The sequence below is a fragment of the Haliotis asinina genome, chromosome 4 (assembly GCF_037392515.1).
Source record: "Haliotis asinina isolate JCU_RB_2024 chromosome 4, JCU_Hal_asi_v2, whole genome shotgun sequence".
NCBI classification, from domain to species: domain Eukaryota; kingdom Metazoa; phylum Mollusca; class Gastropoda; order Lepetellida; family Haliotidae; genus Haliotis; species Haliotis asinina.
The window spans coordinates 4,376,157-4,389,697 of NC_090283.1; the positions used below are offsets into that span (position 1 = coordinate 4,376,157).

The following is a 13,541-nucleotide window of genomic DNA, read 5'->3' on the forward strand; positions in this document are numbered from 1 at the left end:
GACGAGGGAAAGCTTTAACAATTAAACTAACCCACCGTTCCATTCTTTTGTTGAGAGATTTCCGACTAATGGTACGTACACTTTAATTCTGATTCTGTAAAAGGTTTCACACTGCATTTGTTTTATTTTTGTTTTGCTAATGATGGAAATATGCGGAAATCCTTCCAAATTCTTATGTTCATGCAGTGCCCTTCTACATTAATCCAGAAGCAGTTTAACTAAACCATAGTGACGCAGACAGTTAAGGTATATATTCTTCATGTGACTGCATCTAGAAGGTCGTAAGTTTCATAGTGACCGGATAAACCTTTACCTTTGGGTATTATATGCGTAGATACTTCTGACGAATCTGTAGTAGACATCCTTCAGGAAATGGGGATAAACTGGAACAAATCGATTTGCTTGTACAAATTCCTAAACGTTCACGGTTCCTTCCTAACTACATAAACAAAGCCCCAAAAATGTGCTTAAATTTCCTTTACAAGTAACTGGAAATAGTGCTTGTAGTTTTCACCAGATAAGGCTTGGCTGTTTTTCACATGGAGCATGCATTGCATGACCATCTTTTCCTTTGATGTATGTGTGTCGTTTCATGAGCTATTTATGCTGCTTACTATAAAAGGTCAGATCTGGTATTGACAAATATACACAGCGAAATAAAGGACTGGCACATCACCTTATTTTAAAACATATTACGAACTATATATGAAGTGTTGTTTTCAGTAAAAACACTCCAATAACGAGTTGCAGAAATATGAATAGCTTACCTTGTACATGCAACGCTACTCAACTACGACAGCACACGACCCAGGAAAGCATTCCTACTGGTTGATACTTGTTTAGTGATCTCATACACGACCTCACTCCTTTACCGTATGTTTGGACTAGCCAAGGAAACTGTAGTTCCTTTTATCAATGCTGGGTATTCGAATGATAAAAGCGATCCCGAACGATCAACGCGCTACCTTACAAATATCTTCATAACATCGCCTTTCTCATGTCACCGACTAAGTGTAGAGGCTTTGTTATTTATTGAGAACCGCCAAGTGTAGTATATGATTACCACCACGAGTTATAGTTGTAGAGTCGTTTACTTGTGTTACTGTTCACTGATCATTTCAAGAGAATCTTTGCTGTGCCAAAATATGTTGACAGATTGGCAATGGTGAACTACTTTGAGTGCACATTAGAAGTTGTAAAAATGAAGGAAAAAAGTTCTTGGGATGAGTTTCGGTGTACATACTAAATCAGTTATCAAGGAAGTGATATCACATAGAAGTGGCTTTTATTTGATGAGGAACTAGGATGTTGGTTTCAGTGGACATTTAAAATGGACATATACTTGTTAAATGTTTTTTCTTTATCAAACGTACTATAAATGGCGTGCATCGCAAAACACAACTTTGCATATTCTGATACCTTTTGGTAAGGACTTATATCATCCAGAATACCAGTGGAATTTAGAAAGCTGAGGACCCGTGAAGGTCCCGAGGTAGAATAGGCCTTCAGCAACCCATGCTTGCCATGAAAGGCGACTGTGCTTGTCGTTGGAGGCGACTAAGAGGATCGGGTGGTCAGGCTCTCTGACTTGGTTGACACATGTCATCGGTTCCCAATTGCGCAGATCGATGCTCATGTTGTTGATCACTGGATTGTCTGGTCCAGACTCGATTATTTACAGACCGCCGCCATATAGGTATAATATTGCTGAGTGCGGCGTAATACCAAACTCGCTCTCTCACTCACAATAAAGTTGAAAAATAACGCGATGAAAACAGACAGACAGACAGACAGACATTTTATTCAGTAATAGGCCAGTGGCCCAAAATACAAACATAGGTATAATTAGAATTTACATGCGTTTATCTAAATGCATCAGAATCTCTTATTTTCCCAACATTATATAAAAATAGGCATAAGTTTTTTTATAACATCTATATTTTTTGAAGTCATAATGTTTATAAAACTGTGTTGAGGTGTTTCAAGTATTTATCCAGAAACTTTTTATTATGTCTAGGTAGGCTTTACAATAAAGTAAAAAATGTATTTCATCTTCAATTACATACAAATTCATTTGATAGCAGAAGTGACAGAATCTTGAATCATAAGGGATATTGTTGTATCTGCCAGTCTCAGAACAAAGTTTATATTTGCCGCATCTAAATTTTGTTAAAGAATTTCTCAAATATGGGGCAATATCTATAGAGAGATAGGATTCGACATTCAAGGTGGACTTAAAGAGTATATAATTAGAACACTTGGTTGTATTATGTAACGATGAGAACCAGTCTTGTGAAAGATTATCAGATAGTCTTTGTTTAAAAACAGACATGAAGACATCAATATTACCAATAACCTGTGCAATCCAGACAAAGCCAAACCCAAGTCTATATAATATATTCTTGATGTGAGATGCCCAAGTCGTTCGTCCAGATTCATCTAGTGACTTTAGCATTAAATAACACTGGTGGGGCAACCTACAACTTGGGAGAGTTAAAAGTCTACACCAATATTTAACTGCCCTTGACATATAAGTAAGCTGAAGAGGGAATCTGCCACATTCACCTAGTGCCATGTTATTGCAAGTATTTTTACCAACTTTTAAGAAATATTTACATGTTTTTATCTGTATTTGTTCGATGATTTTACTGTGGGTAACACCCCAAATTTCTGAACTGTAGCAGAGAATCGGTTTTACCATAGCATCAAATATTCTAAAAAGATCTGCACATGACAGAAAACCTACACGTTTTTGGAATCTAAAGATAGCCATAACGGCTTTATTGGCTTGTGCCGATGAAAACCACCCCTCGAAACAGGAGTTCAAACGATTCACTAATTTAACCCCAGCTGGGGTGAAAAGTGTCTAATTGTGATTAGCAGTCTCTGTCACATACAAAACACAATGTGCGTTTTATTGACACCTATGTGTCTGCCTTCATGTCTGCTAATGGCAATATGCAATAAACAACTTCAATCATTGACCACATGCCATTTGCACTTAACACCTATCCAGCTATACGACATAAACTGAGCTGTGTGCGTATCGGTAAATGAATCGAAACCAGCCAATGAAAGTGTTCAGTACTCACTGGCTTCGGTGTCCCGGGTGCACATTTTCGAGGGTAGTTAACCCAAGTACACATGTTGCACTTTTATTTGGGATTGTACGCTTATAAGTGTGTTTATTTGTTTCCTCATAATCAGCAATGTTTTTTATATGTGATGTATCAATGATAATTGTCTTTTTATAATGTCTGTTTATTTTGGTTGCATCTAAGCTTTAAGGACAGTTTAGACCGTTTAGTCTACTGTTATGTGTCAATTTCCGACTTACCATGATTAAGTATGGGACATAAAGTGGTCAAAACATTCACTCGCTCACTCCATCGAACTGATACAGTAAGTTAAGACAGAAATCTGTACCAGAGAGCATAATGTAAAAACACAAACAAACAAACAAACAGCAAGCAAAACCTCAAGGGTTAAAACCTCAAAACCTCAAAAACAAACAAACAAACAAAAAACAAAAACAAACAACAAAATAAATCCAATACCCCTCCCTCCAAAATACACACAAAATCAAACAACCCACCACCAACAAAAACAAACAAACAAACAAAGAAAAGAGAACGAAACAAAACTATAAAACCCAAAACACTCAAAAACAAATTACTAAAGCTTTACTAATAGAATTAGTGTTCGTGTCGCCACATTCACAGTAGACAATGGAGAGGCCGTACATGTGGAACGTGAAGAGTTTGTCGCGTGCTGAATATAACAGATCGATACTGATGTGAAAGGTTTAAGATAAATCATTACTTCTGACGCTAGTCGAACATGCAAACCTCTGCTCACTGCAGAACCTAAACAGAAACAATGTAAAACAATTGCAAAAGTGTTTTATCATAATATATATGTAACAAAATGAACTGTGAAGAGTTTTGACTTCTTTAAATCAAGGTGTAAAGTATATAGTAAATGATGGGTTGAAGCGGAATTTCTGCTGTACTGAACAAAGCTGAAATGCTTACATTTCGTAAAATAGTTTAACTGAAGCTTCAAATATATCTTCAGATTTCCATCTGTTCGAAATTGTCAAATAGACCATATCTCTATTTGATTAACCAGCTACAAATATTCATTTCTGTAGAAATGCAGCTGCTGAAAATGTCAGTGGGACTAGTGAACATTGTAGTCAACGATTGTGACAAATCCATCCATCACACTAATAATACATTTTACTACAGCATTTATTCTCGACATAAACATACAACAAGGCAAAAGAACGTAAATGAAATGACCGAACATGTAAGCGTTGGGCGTGTTCATGTGAACAAATTGTGCTGAGTGTTGTCAAATGGCTGTTACTAGTTACAGGCTGGTGGTACCTAATATGGATTTGACTATGATCAACCTGGATTATACCTAATGCGGTCCTCATCACCATCCGGGGAGCAACTATACAAAAAGATACACCGATTTACTACAACAGCCATGAAGTTCACAAGAGGCAGTGAAGGGAAGGGAAACCAAAAAATGGAGGGATTGGCAAATACCGAATAACTAAGAGCATGTTGATGTTTTCCAAATAGAAGATGTGTGTGATGTTTAATAGCTCCACTTTATAACTCTCACCCTGCTGACATGCAAGGACGTTTTATATTAAACTATAACCAGCTGATACGTTATGTGTGTCCTCATCTGAAACTGATATGGAAAGTTAACAAACTGCCCAAGCTGCTGCTACAGGTAAATGGCTGTAAAAATGTCCAGTTTCACTGAAAGCCCATAATGTTTTGAACATGCTCCATCATCTGTGAGTGTCCTCGCATGGCGATCAGTTGAAGGACCCCGAAATCATCACAGTCAACTAGTGTCAGGTCGGCTTCTCTGTTTACGAGTAAGTCAAACACTTCCCGGTGTCCACATGCGGCTGCCATCATTGCCGGCGTCCTCTGAGACTGTCCTCTACTATTGACGTCAACAGGTTCCTTTGACAAGATACGTTCAACAATGTCTTTGTTTCCTCCGATACATGCCATGTGAAGGACAGTGTTTCCATCTTTATCTTTCTGGGACATGTCACACCCGTTGTTCACAAGTAAATCAAATATATCTCTTTGTGCATTCTTGGCTGCAAACATTACAGGTGTCATCAGGTTTTGTCCAGGACTCTCAATGTTAATAAGACCCTCTGTCAGAATAGAATTTGCAATGTCGACATGGCCCAGTGCACAACTTGTATGGAGAACGTTGTTTCCATTTTTACAGATTAGCTGTGTGTCGCACGGTTTATTTACGAGAATTTTAAAGAAGTCTGTATACCCTAACTCTGCTGCAAACATGACTGGAGTCTTTCCATCGCCGTCTCTACTGTCAATAGAAATAATGTTTCTCTTGAGGATATCATTAACAATTGCAACATTCTTTCCTACACAGGCAAAGTGAAGAATATTCCTAGCGTTTCCATCTTCTGTTTTTAAGACACATTCCTTACTGACGAGAAGTTCAAACACTTGGCTATGTCCCGAGTTTGCTGCAAGCATCACTGGAGTCCTCTTGTTATATCCCCTGCTGTTGATATCAACATTCACGTTGGTAAGGATATATTTGACGATTTCCACATTTCCTCCGATACAGGCGATGTGAAGGATATTGTTTCCATCTAAATCAACAGCTGAAAGATCACTTTCGTTTTTCACAAGAAAGTCAAACACTTTTCTATGTCCAAACCTTGCTGCGGCCATCACTGCTGTCCTGTTACAGTGTCCTGTAATGTTTATATCAACTGTTTTCTTTGACAGAATATATCTCACTATCTTCAAATGTCCCTCAACAGAAGCCACGTGAAGGATATGGTTACCATCATCATTTGTAAGTGTCAAGTCACACCCTTGTCTCACAAGGAGATCAACAAGTTCTCGACGTCCACACTCAGCAGCTATCATGACTGGTGTCCAGCCATTCTTTCCTGGACTGTTTATGTCCACCATTTCGTGAGATAAAATTTGTTTTATTTGAGCAAGAGTCCCTCTTCTACAGGCGCTATGCAGGTTGTTGTCGTCTTGGCGATTGTCCATCACTTTAGAGTCAGAAATACGTTCATTTAGTTAGGTGACATAACAAATCTTATCATACTAGCGGAATCTATCTATACTTTTGTATTTTTCAGGATGCGGTTGTGATTGGAACAACTACTGGAACAATAACGTTATTGAGACGGATGACCATTGATAGCTTTTTACAAATATGATATTTGTAAAGATGTTACAGTGATGATGACGATGGAATTAATGAAATATTGCCGAGGTGACTTGAATTTAATTCTCTTTCACTGATTTATGAATAAACAATGCCATTTATACAGGTTCAAAATTAATGTAATGCTTGTGAAATTTAGGATAATACTTTCTCTGTAAAGTGGAGATGCTAGTATCTTGGTTGGGTCAAGTCCCATCCGGGATTCGAATCTACACTCTGTGAGTCAGACATTTAATCGATAGCAGACAAAGTCAGCCGTCTAACCCGCTCAGCCACCGCGACTTCCACGATGGGGCTCGACACCATAAAAGTACTAGATCTGTACTTGACTGAGAAAGTGTAATCCCGAATACCACGTGTCATACCTTGGAGTAATTCCTGCCCAACCTCAGGATCATTTTCACCTGAAAACATCAAACAAAACGAGATCAAATAAGCTTAGTATAATGCCGTTGATCAATGTTCATGTCTGCAAATAGTCCTTTCTTATAATACGTAGCCACCCATAACATGTGAAAACGCAACGACTTGTGTACGTTTTCACCTCAGTAAAGTGCGTGTGTCAGTTGTCATAATCCACATAATCTGCTGACATTGAGACGACAAGTGATTGATAACAACTTATAGCCGGATAAATGTGTTAGGTCGGCACTACAGCAGGTTTCTAATATACGACAAACAAATTGAGGCTAAAAGTAACAAGATACAACGCTGTAACAGAAAAGGGAGAGTGTAAGGGGCAGCTATTCGAGGCAACACTGTATCCTTTCAGAACAATCCTCTTCCGAATAAGGCATTCCTCCGTACTTCTGTGATGCTAAAACAGAGAAATGAAGCAAACACTTGCCATAGAGATTGTAACAAGTAGGTCAATTTTCTTTGGAGGATTATGAAATATACTACTTACTCTTTTTCTGTTTTTTCCTCCTTCTACACCTGGAAGAAGAAAGACAGATAATGTGAAATCTTCACTCACAATAAGACAGAGCACTCTTCCCTCTTCCACCGCCTTAGCAATCAAACATATGACATAGATACTGGCAATCAAACTAAACTAAACAAACACATTTACCAACCTTAACAGTCTTACCATACCCGCAGTAATATGTTATCTTGCATGGAATCAATTGAGCTAGTAACTTTCACTGCATCGATACACCTTGTATTCATTAGCTGACCACACCTTTACAGCCCTGTAAATATTTATTGGTGCTTACTATCCAACCGTACATTAAATATAAGAATAATTACATCTGCTACTGGTAGAATATGAAAATTGATTCTGATTTTGTTGAGGGCGATGTACTGCTGGACCATACAGCGATTGGCTTAAACAAGGTGAAGTCACCAAGTCTGCCCTGAGTTTGTCATTTAAGGAGTTTTCTGAGAAACCACAGCATCGTCTATGCATTATGTGGAGCAGAACTCATTTGACTCTGTGAAATCGCCAGGTAATAAAAGTGAAATGGTGCTTACATCTTTATGGCAACTAGGACCTGTCACTTCACACTCGCAATCACAAAAATGTGTCAAAATGAAGAAGACACCTGGAACAGCCTACCGTGTTAAAATGATGCAGACAGTCACTACCAGGACAAGCACCACGACAACAACTGGAACGATGACAGCGATGGTGACAGTCTCGGAGCTGGTTCTACGTGGCGTTATTACAGTTGTGGTTACTGTTGTAGGAACATCAATGGTTGTATCTGCAGCTGTAATAAGACAAAGTGTAGACATCCTGAAGGTATATATACAGAGATGAGGAGACGATAGCTAACCAGCAACTAATATAAAGATGTATAGAGCACAGACATCATGCTCAGGGGGTTGCAGTTTCTGTTTGTTGCTTATAGTTTTCTATACCTGTTGGGACATACACAGACCCAACTGCCTTTGATATCAACCGCTGCATCGTCGGACCTGCTTATTGATAAGGACGTTGATGAACGCTGTTGCACGGCACTACAGCTTTTAGCATAAAGAAAGGAGACCATGAGAGTCAACCATATGTCTTATCCACGCATGTTATTTTTACATAATAACCACTGTATTCAAGACATTGCACTTCCCATATAATCACTTCACTTATGATTATGCTTACTTTTTGGGCCAGCAGTTTGCGTTACAACAGTATGCAATATACCAGACAAACTACAAGTTGTTTCACATTTGCTATCGTTTAAGTATGCATAAAGCTTTAATTTATCATCTGACCAATCATCGTATTACCTCTGATAATCTCACAGAAGTCCCCGATGCGATTGCCTATACAGCCGTCACTACAGTGTCCGTTGATCTGGTAACAGACGTGTTCTTTGCAATACTTGCTGCAACGTTGATCACACCTATCTCCATAGAAACCAGTATTACATCCTTCATAGCATGTCCCGTCTTCCGTGTTGCAGTGCCATTCGGTATTTGGAGGAATATGACAGTTTTGAGAACAGTTTTGATTGCAATCAGGCCCAAATGTTCCTGGGGTACATTCCTCATTACCATTTACAGTGAAGCCTGAAATATATCAAAGTGTTATGTGCAAGTTTTTTCTGTAATTTTGCAGTGGAATCTGTTAAGAAAATACAGGGTGCCCTTAATGTTTTGGTTGCATGAATGACTTTGAGCATGTTCTTCGAAGTGGAATAATGTTCTAACGTTTTATTATTCTAGAATCTTTTTGGGAAAGTATCATGGTGCCAGTTGTCTGTTCAAGAATTGTTCTTCAACAACCACAACATGTCTGTCCTCACATCCATACTGTTTAGAACAATGTTTTCATATCTGTCATTGATTTATTTTTAAATCGTTTATTATGTATAGTTATACTGTATACAAACACAGCCGTGGCACGGTTACTTACTGTACAAAAGCACAGCTATGCCAGTCACCCACATGTTGAAGTACTGAACGTTTCCTATGCTGATCCCCTGTAAATACATAAACTGTGTTCAATGAAAAAGAAATGATTATCTTTGCCATATGTATAATTATTGCCTATTAAACATAATATAAAGATTCGGGTTGGATATATTTCTGCCAACTCTACTTGTTGCAAACTGTAATTTTGGTGGTTGAAAACGTCACCTAATGAAATCAGACGGACACAGTTGATGACTTGCTTCATACATGTGTTATATCGTTTAATTCAAGACAGTCATCGTTCAAATATTGCTAAAACCCCCAAACTATGTAACCAAGCAATAATGGGACTTATTTCTTTGTATTTAATCTGCATTCATAATCTTTATCACTACTGCCGTGTACATTGACTTGTCGGCCACCCTGTTACTCTTTGTCACTTCCATTAATTACTGTATATGGCATTTATGACCTTTACTGGTCATCGACCTTGGCTGTGTCTGTCTTTACATCAAATTTACTAAGAAGCGGCATTGTTTCTCTTACCTGTTCATTGAATCTTTGACTGACCATATGCATTGCTTACCAAAAAATGGATATATATATATATACACACACACACACACACACACACACACATATATATATATATATATGTGTGTGTGTGTGTGTGTGTGTGTGTATATGTGTGTGTGTGTATATATATAAATATATATATATATATATATATGTATGTATGTATGTATGTATGTATGTATGTATGTATGTATGTATGTATGTATGTATGTATGTATGTATGTATGTATGTATGTATGTATGTATGTACGTACGTACGTACGTACGTACGTACGTACGTATGTATGTATGTATGTATGTATGTATGTATGTATGTATGTATATATATATATGTATCCTAACATCTATATTAGTAGTGTAGGAGAGTCTGGTATTCCGACTGTCAGTGTAGAGGTGACCGCAAGTAGGATTATGCCGCCTGTAGGAAACGCCCCATTTCCCAATTCATGTATACATGTTTGTCATATCTTGTGTAACCAACTAAAGAAGTCTGAACTCAACTATACCTTCGTTTTCGAGAACGCATTCATCTGAATTCCGAGCTAATTCCCCAGTCGATGTGCACCATATAGACACTCGTTGACACATGTGTGAGATGGTCATGTGATCAATTATGATGTCAAAATGTCATACGTTTGGCTTTGATAATTCTAAAGAACTTCAGTCCAGTTTGAAATAAAACAATGTAATGAGAACATTCTAGGATTGGCTACTTCTGTTGTTCAACTATTTCGTCATTATCCTGTTCAGGGGGTAAGGTTCACTTAACTTTCTGATTCATATGGTACTGTCTAGAGACGCCTGACGTCTCTTTCAACTCAAAATCATGGTTAGGTTAATCAACAAAATGACATGCTCTTCAAACTTCAGGAATATATACTGAACATCAATGTAAACGCACCACCCTTAAATTTTAAAATATGGTAATAGGATTGTTTTGATACTAAAGACAATACATACTGTTGTACAGTAAAGAACCGATTGCCCGTACACATCGTGGAACACATCACATGACATAAAAAAATGCACAATGCACACGCACATGTTGGTTGCGTAAACATGCTGATTAGGGGTATAAAAGACTGTCGGCAAAAACACAGTTCTCATTTTAGCTGTACCTCCACAAGAATAGTTTATTTTGCAGTGCAAAGACTGTCACCAGAGCAACGAGAACGGGTGATGAGCATGTTGCAGGTTGACATATCAAGCAGGATTATTTCCAGACGATTGGGTTGCCATCACTCCACCATCATAAGATTTGGCAACAGGTACCAACAATCAGGAACCACCAAGGACCGCCAACGTCCTGGCCAAGCATGTTTTACCACCCTTCTCCAACATGGAGACATTGCTCGATGTCATATTCGAGATCGTACGTTGCCGAATGCCAGAACCGCCAACGCTGTCCAAGGCCGACGTGGTTTGTTCAGTGCTTACAAGGTCCGACGCCGTCTCCGTGCGGCAGGATTAAGATCTCGACGCCCTTATGCTGAACCCATCCTGACATCTCCCTGACGCCGACGATGGTCTGAACAGCATCGTTTGTGGTTGTTACGATGCTGGCAGAGTGTTGCGTTCACCGACGAGTCACGTTTTCACTTGCGAAATGCTGACGTTCGTCAACGGGTATGGCGCCGACTGGGAGAAAGTTACCATCACTACTGTTGTGCAAGACAGATCGGTGGGGTGAAGAAAGGGGTATGGTGTGGGGAGTGATCAGTTATCATCACAAAACCGCTGTGGTGGTTTGTCGTGGCAGAGTGAATGCCCTTGCTACCGTAACACCATTCTTTAGAACAACGCCCTTCCCTTCTTTCACCAACGTCAAGATCTCCTCGAACGCACACTGCACGCGTTGCTGCACAGTTTCTCGCAACAACAGCATTCCTCTGCTTCCATGTCCTGCATTGCCATCAGATTTGTCTCCCACTGAACACATGTGCGATTACATTGGTCTGTCACTTCGCCCATAGATCAACAACCTTGGGGGACTTGAGAATGCATTGTCCCCAAACATGATTATCAGTTCAAGAGGAGATATTGCACAGCTTGTGTTTCTGCTGACGTTACTGTCGTTCCATTTAGACCTCATTTTTGTTTCATGGTGAGCTGAGTTAAAACTTCAGTCTAAACCGCTCAGCCATAAGCTGATCCTTCAAACGTACTAGATCTGTACTTGACTGAGAAAGCGTTATCCCAAATATAGTGACTGAGTTTAATATTAAGCCACACTCAGCAATATTCCAGTTATATGGTGGCGGTCTGTAGATAATCAAGTGTGGACCAGACAATCCAGTGATCAACAACATGAATCTACAAGTACATGTTAATGCATTTCTGCATCATATTCATGACTATGTGCTAAACTTAGCGACCGTCACGTGTATAATCAGTTGCTCGAAACAGGAAGACACAACACCTTCTTGTGTGACATGTATACTCCTCACAATGAAATACACGCATTGATACAGTTCAGTACTATTGACAAAAGATATACTGTAATATCTGTACGTCACTGTGTAACACTGACTCAGTCCAAAGCTTATTTTCATGAAGCACCAATGAATAGTGGTGACACATGGGATGTCACGTTACACGAGGTAATTGCTTCTCACAAATAATATTACCTACTGGCATCAGCTTCAACACAAAATTATAGTATTACAATTTCTAAATGTATGACGGCTTTTCTCGTCTGTTACTGTGTTGACAGTCAACATACTTACCGTGTTATAACCACAAGAGTACAGAATAGTTGCTTGCTGATATGTGAGCGTTGTTTCAGGTTATTATCGCTTCACGTCCAGGAAGGTTCCGAGTTGATAGCCGTCAAACGATTTGTGCTTCTCCTTTTATTCTCCCTTCTTACTTTTCCGCACACCCGATACAAGTGAATGTGTGCTTCTAATCTGACTGTAACCTGGCGTTCGACTGACGGGCAATCATTGTGCACCCAAACAGCTCAATACTCACAGATGAAATGTTTATACAATATTTGCCTGTGCAGTGTCGGCGTTACTATAGTCTTGTTTGTGACTCGATGTAATTCTGGGAAATATAGGTCATCACAACGCAGTGGTGTACCTGTCTCCATTATTTTCATATTTACTTGAATGGCGCTTTTTGTGTATGGGCATATTTAATATCTACGGGTTTGTAAGTGTCAGCATAAGAATGTGGATGGCTGTATTTGTGCGTGTCAATTGATGTGGAGTTGTGGACTATATATGTGTATAGATGTGTGGATGGATGTGGCGTCGTGTATTGTACTGATGTGTAGGCATGTGGATGGATGTGGAGTTGTGGATTGTACTGGTGTATAAGCATGTGGATGGATGTGGAGTCGTGGATTGTACTGGTGTATAAGCATGTGGATGGATGTGGAGTCGTGGATTGTACTGGTGTATAAGCATGTGGATGGATGTGGAGTCGTGGATTGTACTGGTGTATAAGCATGTGGATGGATGTGGAGTCGTGGATTGTACTGGTGTATAAGCATGTGGATGGATGTGGAGTCGTGGACTGTACTGGTGTATAAGCGTGTGGATAGATGTGGAGTCGTGGATTGTACTGGTGTATAAGCATGTGGATGGATGTGGAGTCGTGGATTGTACTGGTGTATAAGCGTGTGGATGGATGTGGAGTCGTGGACTGTACTGGTGTATAAGCGTGTGGATGGATGTGGAGTCGTGGACTGTACTGGTGTATAAGCATGTGGATGGATGTGGATGGATGTGGAGTCGTAGACTGTACTGTACGTAGTCGTGCATGGATTGTATTGGTGTATTGCCATGTGGGGATATGATCACACGCACTGAACAAGGTCAAAGGGCATGCACACA

At 39.3% G+C, this 13,541-nt stretch overlaps 1 protein-coding gene across 1 annotated transcript; it reads right to left on the reverse strand.

Moving 5' to 3' along the window:
* Positions 1 to 4,778: 4,778 nt before the first annotated feature.
* On the reverse strand, positions 4,779 to 5,996 carry LOC137282178 (serine/threonine-protein phosphatase 6 regulatory ankyrin repeat subunit B-like). Its single transcript, XM_067813907.1, has one exon. The coding sequence runs from the start codon at positions 5,994 to 5,996 to the stop codon at positions 4,779 to 4,781; it is 1,218 nt and encodes a 405-aa protein (XP_067670008.1).
* Positions 5,997 to 13,541: the final 7,545 nt, after the last annotated feature.